The sequence below is a fragment of the Bubalus bubalis genome, chromosome 2 (assembly GCF_019923935.1).
Source record: "Bubalus bubalis isolate 160015118507 breed Murrah chromosome 2, NDDB_SH_1, whole genome shotgun sequence".
In the NCBI taxonomy this organism is placed as follows: domain Eukaryota; kingdom Metazoa; phylum Chordata; class Mammalia; order Artiodactyla; family Bovidae; genus Bubalus; species Bubalus bubalis.
Genome location: NC_059158.1, coordinates 7,124,262 through 7,146,128, shown reverse-complemented (window position 1 = coordinate 7,146,128; position 21,867 = coordinate 7,124,262). Strand labels below are relative to the sequence as shown.

Below are 21,867 nucleotides of genomic sequence, written 5' to 3'. Positions count from 1 at the left end.
AAGAGAGTAAAAGTTTTCACAAGAAGAAAAAACTTCTAACAATGGTGATGCCTATCAACTAGTCTCATAATGGCAATTATTTCACAATATATACAAAATGGAATCATTATGATTTATGCCTGAAACAAATAATGTTTTATGTCAATTATATTTCAATTTATAAAACCCCAATATGGAAATGAAACAGAAGAATGAAATGTGTCACCTGTTTGTCTTCTCCTAAAGCTTTAATGGAAGCTTGTGATATGTTGAACTGCAATTCAAAATGGATTTCTATTTTCGTCACTTCTTTGTTTCTGATATTAATAGGCTTCTTCAGGTAAATTTCGAGCATCTTCATCTCAGTTTCTAGCAAAAAATAAAGTCAATGTAGATCAACACACTGAAAGGGGTTGTGTTTTTAAATTCCATAATTTTAAATGACCGGGATATTTGCTCACTGTCCAGACTTTTCTGTGATGAGAAGTTGAAAAGCCATTATTCAGATAAAGTTACTCTGCAATTATTTCTATCAAATGCACATGTGTTTTTATATACACACATTATGTTTAAGTAGTTAATCTTACAGAAACAGAAGTAATTTACCAGCATAGCGATTGAGATGGGTCTTCTAAAATTCAATCCATTTTTTTAAAGAACGTTTGTGAATACAAAGCTATCATCTCTGACAGGTATTTTACTTCCCAATATATTAAGCACAACCTTCATTCTCATTCGTTCTTTTAGATCCCACCCATTTCTACAATTCAAAATAAAATGCACTCTTTCCAATATACAAACTGAAATAATCCACACTCATCTCAACAGACTCCACTTGAAGAGAAATGGAAACATCCTCGGAGAGGCCTGCTTCTCAGACAATAGTCTCCTTGAGGGTCTCCGACCAGGACACCAGCTCTTTACTGACAAATAGTAGCTGGTTTTAATAGAGGAACCAGTTCAGACCACAATTCACAGCAAGTCCAAGCATAGGCCACAGTGAGTACAAGCTGCATTGGAAGCAGCAGGAACAAAAACTCATGAGAGCCGGCAAAGCTCGTTCACAAACTGATGAGAATGGAAAAAGGAAAAAAAGACACACACCTGGATCCAGATCTGTGGCCCCTGATACTCGAAATACGGCTAGTACAACATGAGATGCATTATAAGCACAAAACCACAGCTTATAAAGACTAGTACCAAAAAGAGAAGGTCAAGTATTTCATTAAGTGTTCATACTGATTACATGTTAAACTGTGAATATTTTGGACATACTGAGTGAAATACACATTAAAATTAGTCCACTTGAAAAAAAACTTTAATGAGGTTGCTAGAAAAATGTTAATTAAATATATGGCTCAGATCATATTTACATAGGATAGTGCTGGTCTCCAGTGAAATTCAACAATCCCCCAAAGGCTGATCTTACTGGACATTCACTCTCTGCAGGGTAAGTCTCAAACTCTGCAGCAAAAACAATTTAAAACAATATCTTAAAAAGTAAATAGCTAACTGTGGTGTTGGAGAAGACTCTTGAGAGTCCCTTGGACTACATGGAGATCAAAAATCCATCCTAAAGGAGATCAGTCCTGAATATTCATTAGAAGGACTGATGTTGAAGCTGAAACTCCAATCCTCTGGCCACCTGATGTGGAGAGTTGACTCACTGGAAAAGACCCTGATGCTGGGAAAGACTGAAGGCAGAAGGGGACAGCAGATGATAAGATGGTTGGACAGCATCACCAAATCAATGGATATGAGTTTTAGCAAGCTCTGGGAGCTGATGACAGACAGGGAAGCCTAGTGTGCTGCAGTCCACGAGGTCACAAAGAGTCAGACACAACTGAGCGACTGAACTCAACTGGGCTGTGGGGCTAAATGCAAAGATACAAGGGTGAGAAGAAATAGCCCAAGAGCTATACCAAACCCTCCACAGGCTCCTAAAGCACTGCCAACCCCTTAGTAGGAAGGGCTGTGCACGCAAAAGGCAAGTCTTGCTCACCGAGTTTGCTGTACAAGCTTCAGTTTCCTCAACTATAAAACTAACCCAAGTCACAGCTACTTCCACCAGCTCCTACGAAGCACTTTATGAATCTTAGAGTCTCCCCAAAAGGTCATATGTTTATGAAGTATAGGATATTGACTTGGCAAGTGGGTTACTGAAAACCACCTCAGCAGCAAAGTTCAGGGTTCAGAAACTTACAATATGCAAAGTAATATTAGGATCTGACCACAGTCAGATCCATGGGAAGTCTCTATAAAATATTGACTTCAGAGTAAACATCAATGATAAGTTATATATCTTAAATAGTAACAGGTAGTGACTATACAGTTTCCCTGGTGACTCAGACAATAAAGAATCTGCCTGCAATGCTGGAGACCTGGGTTGGATCCCTGGATTGGGGAGATCCCCTGGAGGAGGGCATGGCAACCCACTCCAGTATTCTTGCCTGGAGAATCTCATGGACAGAGGAGCCTGGCAGGCTACAGTCCATGGGTTTGCAAAGAGTTACTCTTAATTTACACTTAAATTTAATTTAAATTTTTAGTGAGATGTTTATAAACCCCTTTCCTAGAGAGAGGGGGCACTTCCAGCTCAGCATACACTGTGACTACAGAACCGCTGCCTTCTGCTCCGTCCCATCTGTGTCACCATAAAAAATATACATTTGATCTTGGCCTCGGTTCCTGACACAGAACTCCTAAAATCCATTTTAAGCAATGGGGTGCTAGAAGCATCTTTTGCTCTCATATTTGGTCTTTGACCTTGGTTCCTGACACCGGAGCTTCTAACACCCTTGGCATCTCCTGAGTGATGAGTGTGTTTTGTAAGTTCATGAGGTGCTTTGGGGCTGGAGGAGCCTAGACAACTTCAGGATGCAGACTGGTCCCCAGAAAGACCAAGGCATGGTTAGAGGGTTGGAACTTCCATCTCCCCAACCTTCAGGGAGGGGAGAAAAGGCCAGAGATGGAGTTAATATTGGATCATGCCTACATGATAAAGCTTCCATAAAAATCCCTAAACTATGGGGTTCAGGGTTCACAGAGCTGTCGGGCTGGTGAACACCAACATTCACCTGAGGAGGGTGATGCAGCCCACCTCCTCAGAAAGAAAGGCCCCTGCACTATGGACCCTCTGGATCCTTTATTATGTATGTCCCCTATAATAAACTGAGAAATGTAAACAAACATGTTTCCCTGAGTTCTGTGAATCATTATAGCAAATTATGAAACCTGAGGAGGAGCTTGTGGGAACCTCAGAGTGGTACCCTGTTGGTCAGGCATACAGGTGTCAACCTGTAATTGACTTGCAATTAGCATCTGAATGATGGGCGGTCTTTACCACCCTTTCCTTCTCCCAGCTGCACGGTGAAAGGCTCTCCTTCTGCCTCTTCCTCTACTGCCTCCTCATGCCACAACTTCCCTCTTTTTCTAATAATATTTAACAGAAGAAATTAAATAATGCAAGTGATTCTTGTTCATAGAAACTCAAATTGTGTTTATGAAATGCAACTATTCTATTTACAAATCTATCTGTGTAGTTCTTTGCATTTTCCTGGTTATTACATCTTACCAATTATTTCATTAATGTGGCCTTTAACCCAGGTTTTATTAATGTATTTTTATGAGGGTCACCATGTCACCTTTTCAAAAATTATCCTTTAACAAAACACTGAAGTTAACTTATGTACCCAGGAAAGTCCAGCAAGGAACACTGGGGGCTGAGGAAGGCCCACCTTACCCTTGGGAGAACCTCCAATGCGAGTTCAAAGCTGGGAAGGATGGGTCTGCTCTCTCCAGGGCTTGTGGGGTGAGAATCATGTTACATGTGGTCTCACTTTTCACCCTAATCTGAACCTCCACAGTGGCCAAGTTCAATTCAGCCTGCATGGGAGACACTGTCCTTCTTGTCTGTGGTTTCAATTTTCCATTTCTGTTATTTTGGTATAAATAGGCAAGCCGCCCTAGATTCTTTGTGAAGTAAGTATAGCATCCATATAATTGCATAGTATTTTAACTCTTTAGTAAACCCAATTACTTCAATGATTGTGTGTATGGACTTATTTTCAAAACATCCTTGTATTTTTTTAAAGACCCAATTCAGGGATCCTGGTTAAGTGTGATTACATCTGAAACGCTGAACTAGACCAGCACCTTACTTTTATCCACCCAGAAAAGGATCGCTCCCCAATTCCATGCCCCTCAACTCTACCTACCAAGCAGAGAAGAAAGGTGAGTGGTGGAGATTTAAGAAGAGGGGGGCAGAGGGCAGATATTTACATACATGTTGAAATTACCCCCATAACTCATAAACTGTTAGTGCAAATATGTGGGAAATAGAAGGCAGGTACCATAACCACTTCTTAAAATTGTGATACAAAATACAACACTTACCTTGTTAATCTTTCTTAAGTGTAGAGTTCAGTGGTATTAAGTATATTCTCATGGTTGTGGAAAAGATCTCCAGAACTTTTTCATCTTACAAACCTGAAACTCTGCACCTACTGAACAACTCTCCATTTCCCCCTCCCCACGGCCCCTGGTAACCACCATTCTGCTCTCTGTCTCCATCAACTTGACCTGACTTCAGAAACTTCATTTTAGTGGAATCATACAGTATTCGTCTTTTTTGTGACTAGCGTTTACTACTTAGCATGACATCCTCAAAGTTCATCTATGTTGGAGCATATGCCAGAATTTCCTTTTTTTTTAAGGTAAATAACAGTCCGCTGTATGTACAGATTGCATCTACTTTATCCATTCATCGGTCGATGAACACTTGGGTGTCTTCCATCTCTTGGCTATTGTGAATAAGGCTGCCATGAACATTGGCATGCAAATCTATTCAAGTCCAACTTTCAATTCTTCTGGACATAAATCCAGAAGCGGTACTGCTGAATCCCATGGTGACTCTATTTTCAATTTGTTCAGGAACTATAGCCATTTTTTACAGTGAGAAAATCAGGCAAGTCACTGAACCCCAATGTTACAGACTGGAGAAGTCATCAGTCCCTCCCTGAGCACAGCCCGGCTTCCACCACACTCACCAGCTCCCTCTACCTCAAGTGTAAGCAAAGTTCACCCTGAATTAACTAAGCATACACAGCAACTATAAACAGAAATAACACTCAGCAGTAAAATGTGGAGTGGTTTAGAATGAATCTTACCTAGTATGCTGAAATTCACCACTGCTTCCTTCAAAAGTCTTACTGAGTCCCACAGATCACTCTTGGAAAAAAAAAAATAAGTGAAATTCATGAGCACTTAACACACACTTGGATATCAACATTCTCTAAGCACTGAGGTCTAAACAGGAATCAAACATAATTACCTCAGGATTGTTTATATAAAAAGTTACACTCTGACTCCCTAGGTTGAAATCGATCCAAAATTTCTCTAATTTTTCATCTGCAGGTTTTCTCATCTGTAAGATATAATTTCAGCATTAATATGTCAAAGAGTCAAATGAAAATTCCACTGAAAACAGAACTTCTTTCCCTAGAACAATCCTACTTTAAGATTATAGGGTCTCCTATTGTCTCTCACTTCCGCAAAACAGGAAGAGGGTTTCAATTGTAATAGCTCACCTATTTCTGAAAAAACTCTATATATTTATATAAACTTATAAAAACTCTAGACTTAGTAACAGATGTTTAAATGTGTCAGATAACTATCCACACCATTTTTTTTCTAGTGCAGGTCACAGAGGAAATAGTTCTCTGTGAAAGCAGTAACACTCCACATGGCATATGGATAGAAACTTCTAGCAAGGAGGTACTGTGATCAAATAAAAACGGTGGTTGGCTGTCTAACTTGCCACGTGTTGGAAGAAGGCTAAGACCTGAAGATTTCATGTTATCCTCATTTTCATTGATTACAGTCACTCCTCCGTATCTATGGGTTCATTCAAACAAATGTGGATTGATTCAGAAAGTTCCAAAAAGCAAACCTTGATTTTTGCCACATGCTGGCAATTATTTACATAACATATTGTATTAATATTTGCAACTATTTGCATATCATTTGCATTGTGTTAGGCATTGTAAGTAATCTAGAGGTGATTTAAAGTATGTGGGAGAGTGTGTTCATTATACACAAATACTAAGCTATTTTAGATAAGGGACTTGGGTATCTGCAGATTTTGGCATCCACAAGTGTTCCTGGGCCTGGCCCCCCATAGGTACCAAGAAATGATTGTATTACAAAATAAATATATGCTCTTAAAGAAAGGAGAAAGAAGGAAAGAAAGCTAGATTAAAACAGTATTGTACTTATGTGTGTGAATGTGTGTATGGTGCTTATAGAAAGAGTAAATATCTCCTTCTTTGTCCCCCAACTTCACAGAGGTCCATTTTCATGGGAACCATTAATGCCTTTGTTTCTTCCCAGATATGTTACACACACTGAGCAAGCATATATAAAGTTTCTATTCCTCAGCAAGAGGGACGAACACTAGACTTACTATTCTCCCACTTGCTTCTCCAATAAACAGTATTTCTTGGCCACCATTCCATCAGGCATGTCCACTTTTTATTAATGGCAGCTACAGAGTTGAGCAAAGGTGTTAACATATGTCTGTGGCGTGGAAAGCCAATGTACGGACCCCCTACTGAAGCTGATGGAAATTTAGAAGTCCTAGAAAGAAGCAAGAAAGCAGCGATTGGAGTCCTCAGACAACCAGAAGGAAAAACAGACAGACCTGAGACACAAGAATCAAGCTACCAAAATCAGTTCAAGAGAGAAAGAATTTATCATGTAGTCATGATCTAACAGTTCAGCTCACAGAGGCCAAGAAGGGCACACTAGACCCAAAACAAAGAAAGGGTTAACTAGGACATTCAGGAGACATGATCCAGGAAACCTCAGCGAAGTCCAGGTTCAGAGACCTTTGAAAATTTTACCCAAAAAAAAACCTGAGATGGTACAGGTTGGAGCACTTTTACACGAAGGATCTTGTTCCTCTAGGTGCCAAAGAAGAGGGTGAAAAGAGACGACACAATTTTGGACTATGAAGTACAAGGTAGAATGACCTAGAGAAAGGAGAGTGACCCCAGTTGCTGGGGACAGAGTGGGAGGCACCTACCGGAAGCAAAGAAGCAAGGGCCCTGCCCTGTTCCCTCCAATCCAGGTGTGTACAATGATGCCCATCACCAGGATAAAGTAAGGCAAGGGTCCTGTAACTGACCTCGTGAACAAAGTATATTAACTCAAAAATTCATTTATCAAGTAGTGACAGCGGGGCTCTTAAATAATAAGCTTCAGAGTTGAGGCCTCTAGGAAGAAAAGCAAGATTTCTTAAAACAAAAACAAAAAAAACACCCTTCTGTGTAGCGAGAGCAGTTTGGCCTGATGTACATCTACCTATGGATCTCACTACATAGCACCCGATTTCACAGCCCCAAAGACAGACATACCTCATGCTCACCAGCAAAAGCAGCAATGCAGGGAAATGAATAGACCCTGCAAAACATTTCAGAATTAAAAAGTAAAATAAAATATGGATGGACCCCACACACAAGCTACAGACATTCTACAAACAAGTATGGATAACTGGGTGTGCTGTTAAATCACTTGGTACAAAGTATGGAAGAGGCTCTCAAAGCTGCAAATGGAGATCTATTACCATGGGCAAAATTCATATCCCACCTGGCAGGTTATAGGCCAGGTTTTCCAGTACAATATACATCTCAACCCAGCTGCCTGGCAAGAGTCCTAATGAAAGGAGTGAATTTAGCCAATATTTTCTCAAAGACTTAACTGTCCATAATACGTCTTTCCCTAGTTATCCTCAGACCTACAGGAAATCATTCTTCATAAAATCTCTCTGGAGGATATAATGTTACAACTGCTCTAAATCACAAATAAATATGTTACAGACTGAATGAAACCATTTTACACACACACTAATGAATCACTAGGCACAATGAGTCTTCTCTTCTGAGCATTCTACTCAATGGATAACCCGGTGATGCCCAGTGAACTCTGTATTCTCCCCTAAAATAAAACAGATTCTAGATTTCTTAAAAAACATTAGACATTCAGTGATTTCTCTGGTAGTACAGGGGATAAGAATCTGCCTGTCAACGCAGGAGACACAGGTTCGATCCCTAGCCTGGGGAAGATCCTGCATGTCTTGGAACAGCTATGCCCATGAACCACAACTACCGAAACCCACGCACCCCACCCCCTGCGTTCTGCAGCAAGAGAAACCACCCCAAGAGAAACCCGTGCACCGCAATGAGGAGGAACCCCGCTTGCCACAATTATAGAGAAAGCCCGCGTGCAGAAACAAAGACCCAGAGCAACCAAAAATCAAATAAATTTTTAAAAAGACATTCAGAAAAGAACTAGTCAATAAAGTAAAGCTCAGAGAAACGTCTTACCTTCTTTGGTCACCAAGTCTGTCATTTAGGTGATTGATAAACCGTCTACAATCCTTCAAAGTAAATAATGCAAACTTTTTGTTAAACAAACCAAGATATTCAATTTAAATACCACCCTTTGCAGCATAACAGAGACCAGTGTTCGATTCTACATTTTCAGGATCCAGTGACATCAAGACTCCATAATGACTCATTATTAACCATGATAACTGTAACAAAACTTTGTATCAGAAAGAGGAGGCTCCAGGCTCAAGTTCTGAACCCCCAGCTGAGGAATACTTTATGTGCAATTATGTTTCCCTGGGTTAAAAGAGTGAACAAGAGGAATACCTCTTACTGATGACCTAGACTGTAATATCTGACTAACCCTTGGGCATCCATCTCCCCAGCACAAGCCAACCACAAACCCATAAAACTTATCAACTGGGGGTTTATCCTGGTGTGTTTATCCACTGCCAATGTTCCTTATCAGGAGTTCTCTCTCCTGCTCCTTCCTGGACTCTCTCTCCTGCTATAGGTTCTAAGAATAAAGAATATGTCTAGAGTTCTCCTAATCAAAAACCATTAGGGAGGCAAACTTGTTAGCCCCCAAATTCTAAAACTAGAGAAATACCGATCCAGGCTTTTTCCCTCTTGTTGGCGGGGGATGTCCGTTGTGGTAAACAGTCCTCACGCTCCACATCTACATTCAGCACTAAAGGGACACGGATGTGAGCCTTCCTCTAAAAGCAATTCCACTAAGAAACTGCTTCTCTGACAGAAAATGATTTGAGAAACAAGATAATTACTTTTGTTTTGCAAAACTGAAAGTGAAACGTGAAAGTGAAGTTGCTCAGTCGTGTCCGCCTCTTTTGTGACCCCATGGATTATACAGTGCATGGAATTCTCCAGGCCAGAAGACAAGTGGGTAGCCTATTCATTCTGCCGTGGATCTTCCTGACCCAGGAATTGAACCCGGGTCTCCTGCATTGCAGGTGGATTCTTTACCAACTGAGCTACCAGGGAAGCTAGTTGCATGAAAAGACACCAAAAATTATTGGCTTCCCTTGTGACTCAGCTGGTAAAGAATCCGCCTGCAATGTGGGAGACCTGGGTTTGAACTCTGGGTTGGGAAGATCCCCTGGCGAAAGGAAAGGCTGTCCACTCCAGTATTCTGGCCTGGAAAATTCCATGGACTGTATAGACCATGGGGTCGCAAAGAGTTGGACACGACTGAGCGGCTTTCACTTCACTTCAAACTGCAGAGGTTGGAGGGCCCAGGTCATAACCACCCCACAATACTCCTCTGCCAGCAGAGCCCCCAGGCCAGCTTCAGCCTCCACCATCACCTCAGGTGCTCTCTTCAAGGCATATTCTTATCTCCTCTGACTCTCCCTACCCGTCAAGGTTTGTTGAAAGTCACTTCCGGCTCCATGACATGGTCTCTGACTGGATCCATCAAATTCACACAGTTCTGTCTCCAGGCTGTATCCTATAAAGATGTCCTAACTCTAAGCTGGTATTTGGTCTACACATACTCTATTTCTATTGTCCTCAACTTATTTTCACAGAAGTGGGAAACAGGAAGCTTCAAAATGCCAACACAATCACACTCGAGGGAAAAAACCCTCCCCTAAGCCCAACATACATGAAGGCTCTGAGAAGTTGCTTCATGAATATTGATTAAATGGAATTTTCATGACCATAGATCTCACCGTCTCAAATTCTCGGTCGTTAATTTCTTTGAAAGCCTTAGCAATGGTGTCATCTTCAAACCACTGAGGGACAAAGTCCTCCCTGGATTTTCTTGTCGCCAATCTACACAACGCTTCACAAAGAGCCACCTGCTGGTCATAATCTAGAGATTAAAGACAGGGCAGACAGGGATGATTCTGGGCACCAAGCAAAAGCAGCAACGAGGTCCACAGACCAGCATTTGCTCTAAGAAGCTCCAGCTTAGACGACTAGTACGTGGCTTCTAGTTTTAAGCAGCAAGCTGTATCCTGGAGCCATTATAATATTTAAAGTGTGAACATGTTAGTCGCTCAGTCGTGCCTGACCCTTTGGAACCCCATGGACTGCAACCCGCCAGGCTCTTCTGTCTATGCAATCCTCCACACAAGAATACAAGACTGGGTTGCCATTCCCTTCTCTGGAGGATCTTCCCGACCTAGGGTTCAAACCCAGGTCTCCTGCATTGCAGGCAGATTCTTTACAATCTGAGCCACCAGGGAAGCCCCAATAATCATTTAAATTCATTTGTAAGAAATTTTAGGAGAAAAATCCAAACAATAGGTCAATATGCAACAATTTCTAAAAAAAATTAAATGTTACTTCTGCATTCTGTATTTCAGATATATTAAAACATTCAAAACCAACTTTGGCTAAGACTCACAGACAGAGAACAAATTAGTGGTTACCAGTGGGAAGAGGGAAGGGGAAAGGGACAAGACAGGAGTGAGGAAGTAGGAGTTACAAAGTATTGGGTATAAAATTAGCTATAAGGATACACTGCACAGCATGGGGAATACAGAAAGAATTTTACAGTAACTGTAAATTGAGTATAACCTTTAAAAATTGTGAATTACTATATTGTATACCTGTAACTTATATAATATTATACATCAACTAGACCTCAATTTTAAAAAAAAAGAGAGAGATTTTTTTTTCCCAGCCTTAAGAAATATTTCTACTATAACAAAATCTCAAGATAAACTGTGGTTTTTCAGAGCAGATAAACAAAACCACATATTCCAACATGTTTAGATTTTAAACAATTTTAAAGGTAAAAACCAAATGGCAACTGGATATGCAAACTTAAATTTGCAAAATAACAGTGTATGTTGCTTGTGAATATATGTATTAAAGTATAAACATATTCTTGAAAATGGAAAACAAGTCCAAGTCAAGGATTACCTCTACAGATAAAGAGGGGAATGGGATGGGAATTTGGACACGGGGCTTTACCTGTAACTCTAACTTACTTAAAAAAGAATTTGAAGCAAATGTGGAAAAATGATCAAATTTGACTCACCTCATTGGAGAGTAAAGGAATATTCATTAACTATTCTTTATGGTTTCAGCATGCTTAATGCTTCAATCATAAATAAAAAATAAAATTCTACTTCCTATTTTCAATTTGACCATACTTTATTCCCCATAGTTCCAAGATGCTCATTAAACCCATGTCCAGTATTTAATAGTCTCATATTTAAAATTCTAAATGCTTCTTACCACCCACAGTTAAGATTGTCCTTGCAAGGTCTTTCCTGAAATATTTAGAAAAATTTCATTTTACTGGGATGAACATAAATAAGTAAAACGTTACTACATTGGCATTAAAATTTTAAACCGAGATGTATATTTTTTTTAAGTATTTCAAACTCATTATCAGAATGTCCTCAATGTCAAGAACATATTTTTATGGGAAAAGTCTCAAATTTATATATTGACTTAAATATACTTTTTTAAAGAGAAACTAGAACTACTACACATTCTGAGATTCTAGTTCTTCTGTACATGAGTTTGATCCTCTCCAGACAATTCATCAAATGCTAAGATTCTGGAATTCTATAATCACCTCACCACCCTGTGAAGATATATATTCTTTATTATTATTATTACATAGCTTGACCCTGGAAGAAACGATACAGCAGGTGCTGTGGGTCTTTCCTATCGCTGTTTGGAATCAATTTTTAAAACTGATAAAGTTACAGATGTAATGGGGTTAAGTTATCACATTACTGTAACCACCAGAGATTCCCAAACTTCATGTTAATTTAAGAATTTCAATTAAATGCTGACAAGGGTGATGCAGATCTTTTTTAATGTCATAACTCCAAAGCTAAAGAATGGATTTTAGAAATCTTGTAATAGTTCAGTTTCTCATAATAAATGGATGGATTTGTCACAATTTAATAGAAGTCTTAGAATGGTCTTATCAAGAGTTCTACTTAATTTTATGTTTGCAGGTTTTACATTTGACTAGAAATGCAGAACATTCCAGATGAGAACATGCAAACGTTAAGACAGGACCATTGCATTAGTCTGAAAACTGAGCAGAGACCATCAGGTCGACTTCTCTCCAGATCTAAACACATGACTAAGGGTAATAATTAAACTAACATATTCAAAGAAACTCAGCAGGAAAAATTCAGAGGAAACACTGTATCCTGCAAAGAGTTAAATAGACAAACACAGTGAGCTCCACAGTCACCAATCACCTTTTTCAGGTCTGTGCTGTGCATAGTTGCTCAGTCATGTCTGACTCTTTGTGACCCCCATGGCTCCTCTGTCCATGGGGATTCTCCAGGCAAGAATACTGGAGTGGGTTGCCATGCCCTCCTCCAGGGGATCTTCCCAACTCAGGGATCGAACCCATGTCTCCTGCATTGCAGGTGGATCCTTTATCATCTGAGCCACCAGGGAAGCCCACACTGTGATAAACTGGATCCCCTCCTCTTGCAGGCATGGCTGCGTGTCACTTGAACAACGGAGGGCCATAATGATGTCTCCGATGCTGACTGGTGCTCAGCACACAGTCACAGGTTCAGGCTGATATCTCTAAACAAGGTACTAGTGTTGCTTCCCATGGTCAGCACGACCACCTTACCTCCAAATTTCAATGCCCCAGGAACCATGTAACTGTGAGTGTGTCACCAAAACCCCCAAAACCCATCCCGTGGAAAGTGCATGCTGTACTGGGACAGCTAACAGCTGGTAACCTGTGAGTATCTGCCCTCTACCAGGTGACATGCTAACCACTTCCAATGGATTGCCTGATTCGGCCTGCACTCTATCAATCAGGTATTAATTTTGGTTCCACTTTACAGGTGAGCAGACTGAGGTGTAGTGAGTTAAGACTGTGCTCTAGAAAAACAACCAGTGTAAGTGGAGAAACCAGGATTGGAGGCTGAAGCCTGGCACCAGGTCTGTATTCTTAACATTCCCCCATGAGTTGCTAATTCAGTTCACATTCACAGGGAAAAATAATCTAAAGCCTGAGAAAGTATTTCACCTCACAAATGTGATAGAACCGGAAAAAAAAAAAAAAAAAACCCACCACCGAAAACACCTAAACAGAACAAAGACTGTGTGCATGTTAGTTGCCCAGTTGTGTCTGGCTCTTTGCAACCCCATGGACTGTAGCCCATCAGGCTCCTCTGTCCATGGGATTCTCCAGACAAGAATCCTGGAGTGGGTTACCATGCCCTTCTCCAGGGGATCTTCCTGACCCGGGGATCCAACCCAGGTCTCCTGCATTACAGGCAAATTCTTTACCATCTGAGCCACCAGGGAAGCACAACAGATTGGGGTAGTACAGTTCAGAGAGATTTTGCCCTTACATCACCACCAGATCAGGTCAAGGTCACGTACATAAGACGACAGGGGCCTTCCAACAAGAGGAGCCGTTTTCTCTCTTCCCGAGGTACAGCTTGCAGAATGCCGTTCAAGATCCTCAGTGCCTGTTGGGAGTTGGGAAAGGTTTTCAGAGGAAGAAACAAAAGGCAGGACTAGGCACAAGCTTCTCCACGGGGCCCAGGGCAACTGCTGCTAGTGACTCACCTCCCGCTGGATCAAAGGATTTACAGCTTCTTCTGTCACTAGAAATCCCAAGGTAAATATGAAGGAATTCAACATCTGAATTTTCCCTGAAAGCAGAATTTTCAAAGAATCACACTGATGCTAAAAAAAAAAAAAAAAAAAAGAAGAAGAAGGAAATGATTGTACACAGCAGGAGTGGCAAAGGCTGAAAAGCCATGGGCAGCAAATGTTTCCAAAACTATCTAGGCTGGATAAGGGACACATGCTAGTCTACTGCAAGTTCTAGAAAGCCCCAGGCCACGGTAGATCTGCAGGGCTTTTGTTGTTGTTCAGTCGCTAAGTTGTGTCAGACTCTCTGCGACCCCATGAACTGCAGCACGCCAGGCTTCCTTGTCCTGGACGACCTGGACGCCCATGGAGAGAAACAGCAGCAATGCGTGCAGTCTGACTGTGATCTTCGCATCTCAGGCAAAGCTGCTTTGGTATCCAGAGTGAGCAACATGCAAGGTCAGCTCCTGCACACAGGTTCCCATTGTTTCTATGCACTCCTCACATTTGTGTATTTTATAAAAGCAAAAATTTTATAAAGGTCTTGGGTGGCTTCCCTGGTGGCTCAGACGGTAAAGAATCTGCCTGCAATGAGGAAGACAGGTTCGATCCTTGGATCAGGCAGATACTCTGGAGATGGGAATGGCAACCCACCCCAGGATTCTTGCCTGGAGAATCCCATGGACAGAGGAGCCTGGCAGACTATAATCCATGGGGTCGCAAAGAGTAGGGCACGACTGAGCGACTAACACACTCACACACTATACATGGCACAAATTAGCCCCTCCCTCTTTACCTCCCCTACCCAACCCCACCCCACTGCTCTGTGCATCTTTGAATGCATGGTTTCATAATTCAAAATGTGGAATTACCTTTAACGTGAGCTAAACTGAACAATATCACCCTAACATCCAAATAATCTACCTTTTGTGCTCTTGAAAGACAGAGAGAGGCATGGAATTGATTTCACGTTAAATCAGTATTAGGTAATTTTGCTGTTTGGATGGTAAAAGTGGCTCTCCATCCCCGATCAGAACTGACCAAACGGTGGTAGAAGCAGCGAAATAAAGATGCACCAGAGGCGAGGCACACTTTATGGCAAAACTCACTGCAGCACCACCATCTGACCGCCATAAGATGGTCAGTTAATCCAAACATAATAGTTAAACCCACAGCACTTTTTGTATCATTTAGATAAATATTCTTCTCTATTCAAGAATATTCTAGTAATGAGAGGTCAAAGGCCAATTAGTAGTAAATAATACACTTACCTTGACTACTTCTTCTGGAAATAATCTAATGAAAAGAAAAAGTAAAACTTCTATTATTTTTTAAAAGCATTATCAACTGTAACATTAATGTATTAAGGCTGATAATTCTCTAACAGGCAGAAGTTGACTTTAACTACAGTAGAAAAAAATTATAGAGAAATCCTATTTGACCTTCAATCCACTTTATTAAAATCAGCCTATTACCTCCAATCAGGTGAACAACATATTTGAAAATAAATCACCTTATTTTTCTATAACATTGGTTACACGTACCGTTTGTTACAATTTCATCTAAAATTTCTAATAATAAAATATGAGTCTTTTAGTAAAATCCACTTCTTGGAAAAACATAAGCTTTATAAACAACCTGAAGATTCCTGCAAATTACCAATGGTATCTGCTCAGTAAAGCACCCATCCTCATCCTTACCAAGGCTGTGTCAAAAAAGTCTTCCGTCACGTTCTTCAGAGATGTGTCTGAGGCTAGGTCTGCCATGGTCAGAAATTCCACTGTTCTTTCAAACCAGGAAACCATGTACACAATAAAAGAAATACTTATACAACCTCTAGGACTAAATCACTACTCCCCATTCATTAAAATGTCACAACTCTTATCATTTTAAAGACCTCTTTCCATTCTCTGTCATTTCGATTAGGTCTAGTCCTGAAGTCTTCATCTAGACCACTCCAGAATGGACTCAGACCACTACAGAGCTGCAGTAAGTTCTCAGATACCAGCAAGAACTGGAGACTGCCAGGATCATCCACACCAGAAAGCCTTATAAAGGGGCTAGTGAGTGGTCAAGAGAACGCAGGAGAAATTCCTCATTCCTGTAACCTCGGAGGTTACAGAAAACAAGCCATCCAATATCAAAGGACAGCAGATTCCAGAGAGCTCTCCAGAAGTGGGCCAGTGCAGGACACAGGCCCGGCCACCTTCCTTCCTTTTTTCTGCCAGAAGCTTCCAGCTAATTGGAGATCCCTACCCCTCACCACTGCCCCCCACCCCATAGGAACATCTATCCAAGTTCATATTACGTCACTAGAATTGGTGTGATTTAATTAACTTATATAAACCTCCCTGCACTGTGTGCTCAGATGCTCAGTCGTCTCCAACTCTTTGCAACCCCACAGACTGAGCACACCAGGCTCCTCTGTCCATGGAATTCTCCAGGCAAGAACACTAGAGTGGGTTGCCATTTCCTTCTCCAGGAGATCTTCCCAACCCAGGGATCAAACCCGTGTCTCCTGCATGGGCAGGCAGATTCTTTACCTCTGAGCCACCTGGGAAGCCCATAAACCTCTCTAGAATATATTTATTCAATAAAGCAAAGGCCATCTTTGGATGTTTTTTGCAGAGACTAGACACTCTTATAAAAAAAAAAAGAAAGAAAGAAAATCCTGGCATGCACAATCAGAAATCAGTTGAACAAGAAGTTGGTGACATGAGTTTGTGATGAGAAACTCTTATAGGAGTGGGGCCTTGGAAACTCTCCACTTTAGAGTCAAGAACCCGAGGTACCATCCGAAGGCCACGGATGAACCCATCAGCTCTCAATCCTGGCTGCACATTAGGAAATCCTGAGGAGCTTTAAAATGCCCTCATGAGTGAGACCACTGCAGACCCAGTAAATCAGAATCTCTGGCAATGGGACCCTCACATGATGTCTCAAAGCTCTCTAGGCGATTCTAAGGTACAGCGAGGTTTGGAAGCTCTATTAAGTTCCAGGTGATTTTCTTTTATCTCAAATCAGACAAATATTTGCATTTGATTGAATCATCCACCTCCTAAAGCAAACTTTTCTCCAACAGTCCATGGAAGAAATGTCCCAGAGGTCAGTGGGGCAGGGGATAAATTGAGACTGATCTATACATAGCACTATTAATATATATATAACAGATAAATAATAACTTGTTGTATAGTACAGGGAACTCTACTCAACACTCTGGTGGCCTACATGGGGAAAGAAATCTTAACAAGTGGATATACGTATAACTGATTCACTTGGCTATATACCTGAAACTAACACGACACTGTAAATCAGCTACTCTAAACATTTTTTAAGTGTTCCTCTACAAGCAGAACTCACTGCTAAGGCACTTTTTTCTCCCTCCCTATACTCATGCTCAAAATTCTATGCTTTTAAATACATTTCTGTCACTATCCCCCCAAATCCTGTCCCCCTCCCCAGCTCATCAAAATCCACTGAGTATAGATTTAGACAGGTGGGCAAAATGCCACAGTATTTGATCAAAACCAGGACTAGGAATTCACTCTTGAAGGCATCTCTGTGCCACGATTATGCATAACAACTGTTACACCAGCTGCCCCTACAGCTGTGTCATTACCAGAAATCAGACAGATAATTATTGACGGATGTAATAGCTCTTACTCATGACACATACGGCAAAGGAGAAGTCACTCAGTCCTCCTGAATCTTCAAGTACAGGGCCAAACTTGCTCCTCTCTGTAGGAAACTCTTCTTCTATGGCAAACCACCTCCCAGCGCACTTTATGTTGAGCCTGTGAGCCCAGTGGGCTTTAGAAGTATAAAATCTGGTACCCCCCTCCACTCTGATAATATCAACCTACATGAATTAACACTACATGCTTTACAAGGTGTTTAAATTATGGCTGTGGCGTTTACATCACCAGCTAGAATTCTAACAGAATGTGGAAATTCCTATTTGGTTTCAAAACTCCAGTGGAGACTTGATCTGACACTTTTCAACCACTGGGAAGGCATTCTGAAGTCTAAATATAGATTTCAGTTCAGAGCAGATCCCAATTCATCCCCTCAAATAAGCTTCAGCTTCCAAGGTACCTTGGGACACCCTGCTCCATTCCTTTGGAGTTTTGGCTCTTTGTCCCTGCTTCATATTACCTGCATAAGTAAGTATATCAGGGAGCTGTTACTTAGTCGCTCAGTCGTGTCCAACTCTTTTAGACCCCATGGACTATAGGCCTCCAGGCTCCTCTGTCCACGGGATTGCCCAGGCAAGAATACTGGAGTAGGTTGCCAGTTCCTTCTCCAGGGGATCAGAGAATTGGGTGGGGCTAAAATCAATATGAAATACATGTGTTAATATTTTTCTCTTTATGATATATATATATATACACACACACACACACAAACACACTACCATGTGTAAATAGATGGCTAGTGGGAAGCTGCTATAGAGCACAGGGAGCTCAGCTCAGTGCTCCGTGATGACCTAGACAAGTGGGATGAGGAGTGAGGTGGGAGGGAGGTCTGGGAGGGAGGGGATATATGTACACATATAGCTGATCAGTCCTGAATGTTCACTGGAAGGACTGATGTTGAAGCTGAAACTCTAATACTTTGGCCACCTGATGGGAAGAACTGACTCACTGGAAAAGACCCTGATGCTGGGAAGGATTGAAGGCAGGAGGAGAAGGGGACGACAGAGGATAAGATGGTTGGATGGCATCACCGACTCAATGGACATGAGTTTGAGTAAACTCCAGGAGTTGGTGATGGACAGGGAGGCCTGGCGTGCTGTAGTCCGTGGGGTCGCAAAGAGTCGGACACGACTGAGCGACTGAACTGATAGCTGATTTACTTTGCTACACAGCAGAAACTAACACCACTATAAACAATTATACCCCATTAAAAAAATGAAATACACGACTTGCATTAAGTACAGCCCTTAGATTTCCACTCCCTCCTGCAGGCCTCCCTCTACACACCAGCTGCTAACACTTTTATAGTCCCCAAGAGAAGTTAGGAAAACCTGGAGTTAACTCTCTCCCCGCCATGGAGGGGCAGCCCCATGATTATATGCATTTTAAAGTGAAAAAGGATGGACACATCTCCTTGGCCTAACCCGATCTTGATAAACTTGAGATGCAAGTACCTGCAGAGGGTAAGTAGAGACTTTATTGCCAGCTCCGTCACCCTTCTGTCCCCTACCTACCCTCATGTCCTCATCAACAATCAAGCTCAGGGCTGCAAATTTTATCATGAAAAAAAAACAAAAACAAAAAACGTGCAGCAAGAGACTGGGAAAACTCTGCTTTGCTTCCAGATGCCATTATCAAAAGCACACACGATGTTACCTTCTGATTAAAAAATAGAACTGTGTAATTTGGGTGACCTAGAATAAGCAACGGAGAAGGCAATGGCACCCCACTCCAGTACTCTTGCCTGGAAAATCCCATGGATGGAGAAGCCTGGTAGGCTGCAGTCCGTGAGGTTGCTAAGAGTCAGACACGACTGAGCGACTTCACTTTCACTTTTCACTTTCATGCATTGGAGAAGGAAATGGCAACCCACTCCAGTGTTCTTGCCTGGAGAATCCCAGGGACGGGGAGCCTGGTGGGAGGCCATCTATGGGGTCGCACAGAGTAGGACACAACTGAAGTGACTTAGCAGCAGCAGTAGCCGCAGAATAAGCAAAAGATACTTTTGCCATGTGTTTTTTCAGATTCAACTAGGCTTTTAGGAAGTTGGAGAAGTGGCCTGTGGCAAAGGATAAACTGATCATTTATCTAGGTCCAATCTTGTACTGGAAAAGACTCTGATGCTGGAAAGACTGAAGATAGGAGGAGAAGGGGATTGACAGAAGATGATGGTTGGGTGGCATCACTGACTCGATGGATATGAATCTGAGCAAACTCTGGGAGATGGTGAAGGACAGGGAAGCATGGAGTGCTGCACTCCATGGGGTTGCAAAGAGTCGGACGTGACTGAGTAAATGAACAACAACAACAATCTTGTTAATAAAGTATATTAAAATAGTTATAAAGCTTTTGGGGGAGGGGTGTAATAGTCCACTCTCTTCATTCTGTATTTAAGCTAAATTCACTGAAATAATAAAATCATACTATTACTGCATTGATTTGTCAAGGGGAGGAGAGGTTGTATCTTATTCCTGTGCACTCCCCAAGTGTCCTGTCCATCCCATACATCAGGAAACACGTGGAAATTCAGTTTTGATTGGATATAGGCAACAAGCCCTGGCAGCAATTCCTTTTCAAATCTGACTTCAAAGGAACATAAAATACCAAACTGGGCAACTGAATCCTCTCTTGTTCTTTAAATTATCCAAATGCGCACAAAATTAAAAGATGACACTTATCTTTGGGATCAGACCCTGCTTAATCAGTAAAGGCTCATCTTCTTTGAGGCCATCAATGAAGAATCGCTGGATACATTTCAGCAACAGAGAAACATGCTGGAATTCATTTTTATCCAGTTCCTTGGGATGAGACCACGCCAAGTTAAAAACCTTACACAGTTACACATGGGTACTCTTGATTACAAAACAAACAAAACTCACTTGCCTTATTTATTGATCTGTCGAGATGGCGTAATAAAAGATTGTTATATTTTTGAGGAACATGGCGCTGTTCCTGAAAATATTCTTTGATTTTCTGAAATCCTTCATCATGGAATGCATTAGTAATAAGCGATTGAAGCTGGAAAGTTGACAGTTTGAAAATTACTTTTTCCCCAAGGATAATTATTTCATAGTGATATTTCTAACAAGTGTTATCAATAACAATTCAGTGCAGAAAAATTCAGTGCCGAAAAAGAGGGTAAGAATAGAGAGTTATATCTTGAACAGTAACCATGCAGGCAATGATTCTGGGGGCTTAAGACAGTAGTTTCCAAAACCACCACCAACACAGCACGGACATCACCAGGGCACGTGTTAGGAGTCAGAAACTCTGGGAGCAGGGCCCTTCAGGTGATTCTCAGTATGCTCAAGTCTGAGAACCGCTGACTTACGGAAAACCACACCTGAATTACAGATATCTGTAGGCAGAGACTTTATCCCCCGTGATGTTAGAAACTCTAAAACACTACAAAATGCATGCCTATTATCACTCATTAAGTTATATACATGATTTTAACAGGAGAAAATGAATTCAACACAAATACTTACAGTTAAGGGAACTAATACACACAAATTGCTATGATGAATGAAATTGAACTTTTCTGCCTGAAAGTTAGTTAGTCAAGACCTATCTCTATATGTGTGTCTCTGTATGTGTGCTTGAATAACATATATTCTTAAACATCTGTACTATAAAAGATATGATTTCTTCTTTAATCAAGAAAAACCCAGTCCAATCCTATAGGCTAACTTACAGTATTTTAATGAATCATTTTACTGTATCTAGCCTGAAATTCCATCTATTCCTAGTACTGATTTAAATGAGGAGAGAGCATTTGAAATTAAACATTTAAACAGAATTTAAGTTACCATATATTAATAGTAAGTTTTTTTGAACCAAGGGGGTTTAGGCGTTCTGCAGATATTCTAATTTACTCCTCACCACTGATCTAGGTGTTAGACTCTCTATCTGGGGATAATAATACAAGGCGGGGAAAGGTTAAGAACGTGTATGAGATCACGTTCAGATTCTCTGCCTCAGCAGTTCAGGCTTCTTCCTACTTGCAGCTTCTCTATACTCAGAACAAATCCAAACCCTTTGCCTTGGTCTGTAGGGCTCTGCATGATTTGATCTGTCAGCATATCCTGTCTCACTTCCCTTCCGAGTCCCAGAATAAGTCAAGCTCTTCCTGGCCGCAGGGCCTTTGCACTGGCTATGCTATGCCTGGACTGCTTCTCCCCACCACGTACCATTCTGGCTCCTTGTCACTCCTCAGTTCTCAGCTTTAGTATCGCCTT

General features: G+C 41.3%; 1 protein-coding gene across 5 annotated transcripts in view; it reads right to left on the bottom strand.

Annotated features, from left to right (window-relative positions):
- SYCP2L (synaptonemal complex protein 2 like) overlaps nucleotides 1-21,867 on the bottom strand; it is a 58,346-nt gene that overhangs the window by 33,410 nt on the left and 3,069 nt on the right. For 3 of the 5 annotated variants that reach the window (XM_044926995.2, XM_044926987.2, XM_044926988.2), the window contains exons 3-15: nucleotides 20,513-20,647; nucleotides 20,308-20,427; nucleotides 15,635-15,739; nucleotides 15,206-15,230; nucleotides 13,908-13,993; nucleotides 13,719-13,807; nucleotides 11,577-11,611; nucleotides 10,058-10,200; nucleotides 8,364-8,416; nucleotides 7,395-7,440; nucleotides 5,312-5,404; nucleotides 5,148-5,208; nucleotides 206-348 (exon numbers count right to left, since the gene is read on the bottom strand). In XM_044926995.2, the coding sequence (XP_044782930.2) occupies nucleotides 206-348; nucleotides 5,148-5,208; nucleotides 5,312-5,404; nucleotides 7,395-7,440; nucleotides 8,364-8,416; nucleotides 10,058-10,200; nucleotides 11,577-11,611; nucleotides 13,719-13,807; nucleotides 13,908-13,993; nucleotides 15,206-15,230; nucleotides 15,635-15,739; nucleotides 20,308-20,427; nucleotides 20,513-20,647 (1,134 nt within the window). Of the gene's footprint in view, nucleotides 1-205; nucleotides 349-5,147; nucleotides 5,209-5,311; nucleotides 5,405-7,394; nucleotides 7,441-8,363; nucleotides 8,417-10,057; nucleotides 10,201-11,576; nucleotides 11,612-13,718; nucleotides 13,808-13,907; nucleotides 13,994-15,205; nucleotides 15,231-15,634; nucleotides 15,740-18,089; nucleotides 18,352-20,307; nucleotides 20,428-20,512; nucleotides 20,648-21,867 lie in introns of those variants that run through there. The other 2 variants (XM_044927002.2, XM_044927010.2) reach the window with 2 other exon arrangements.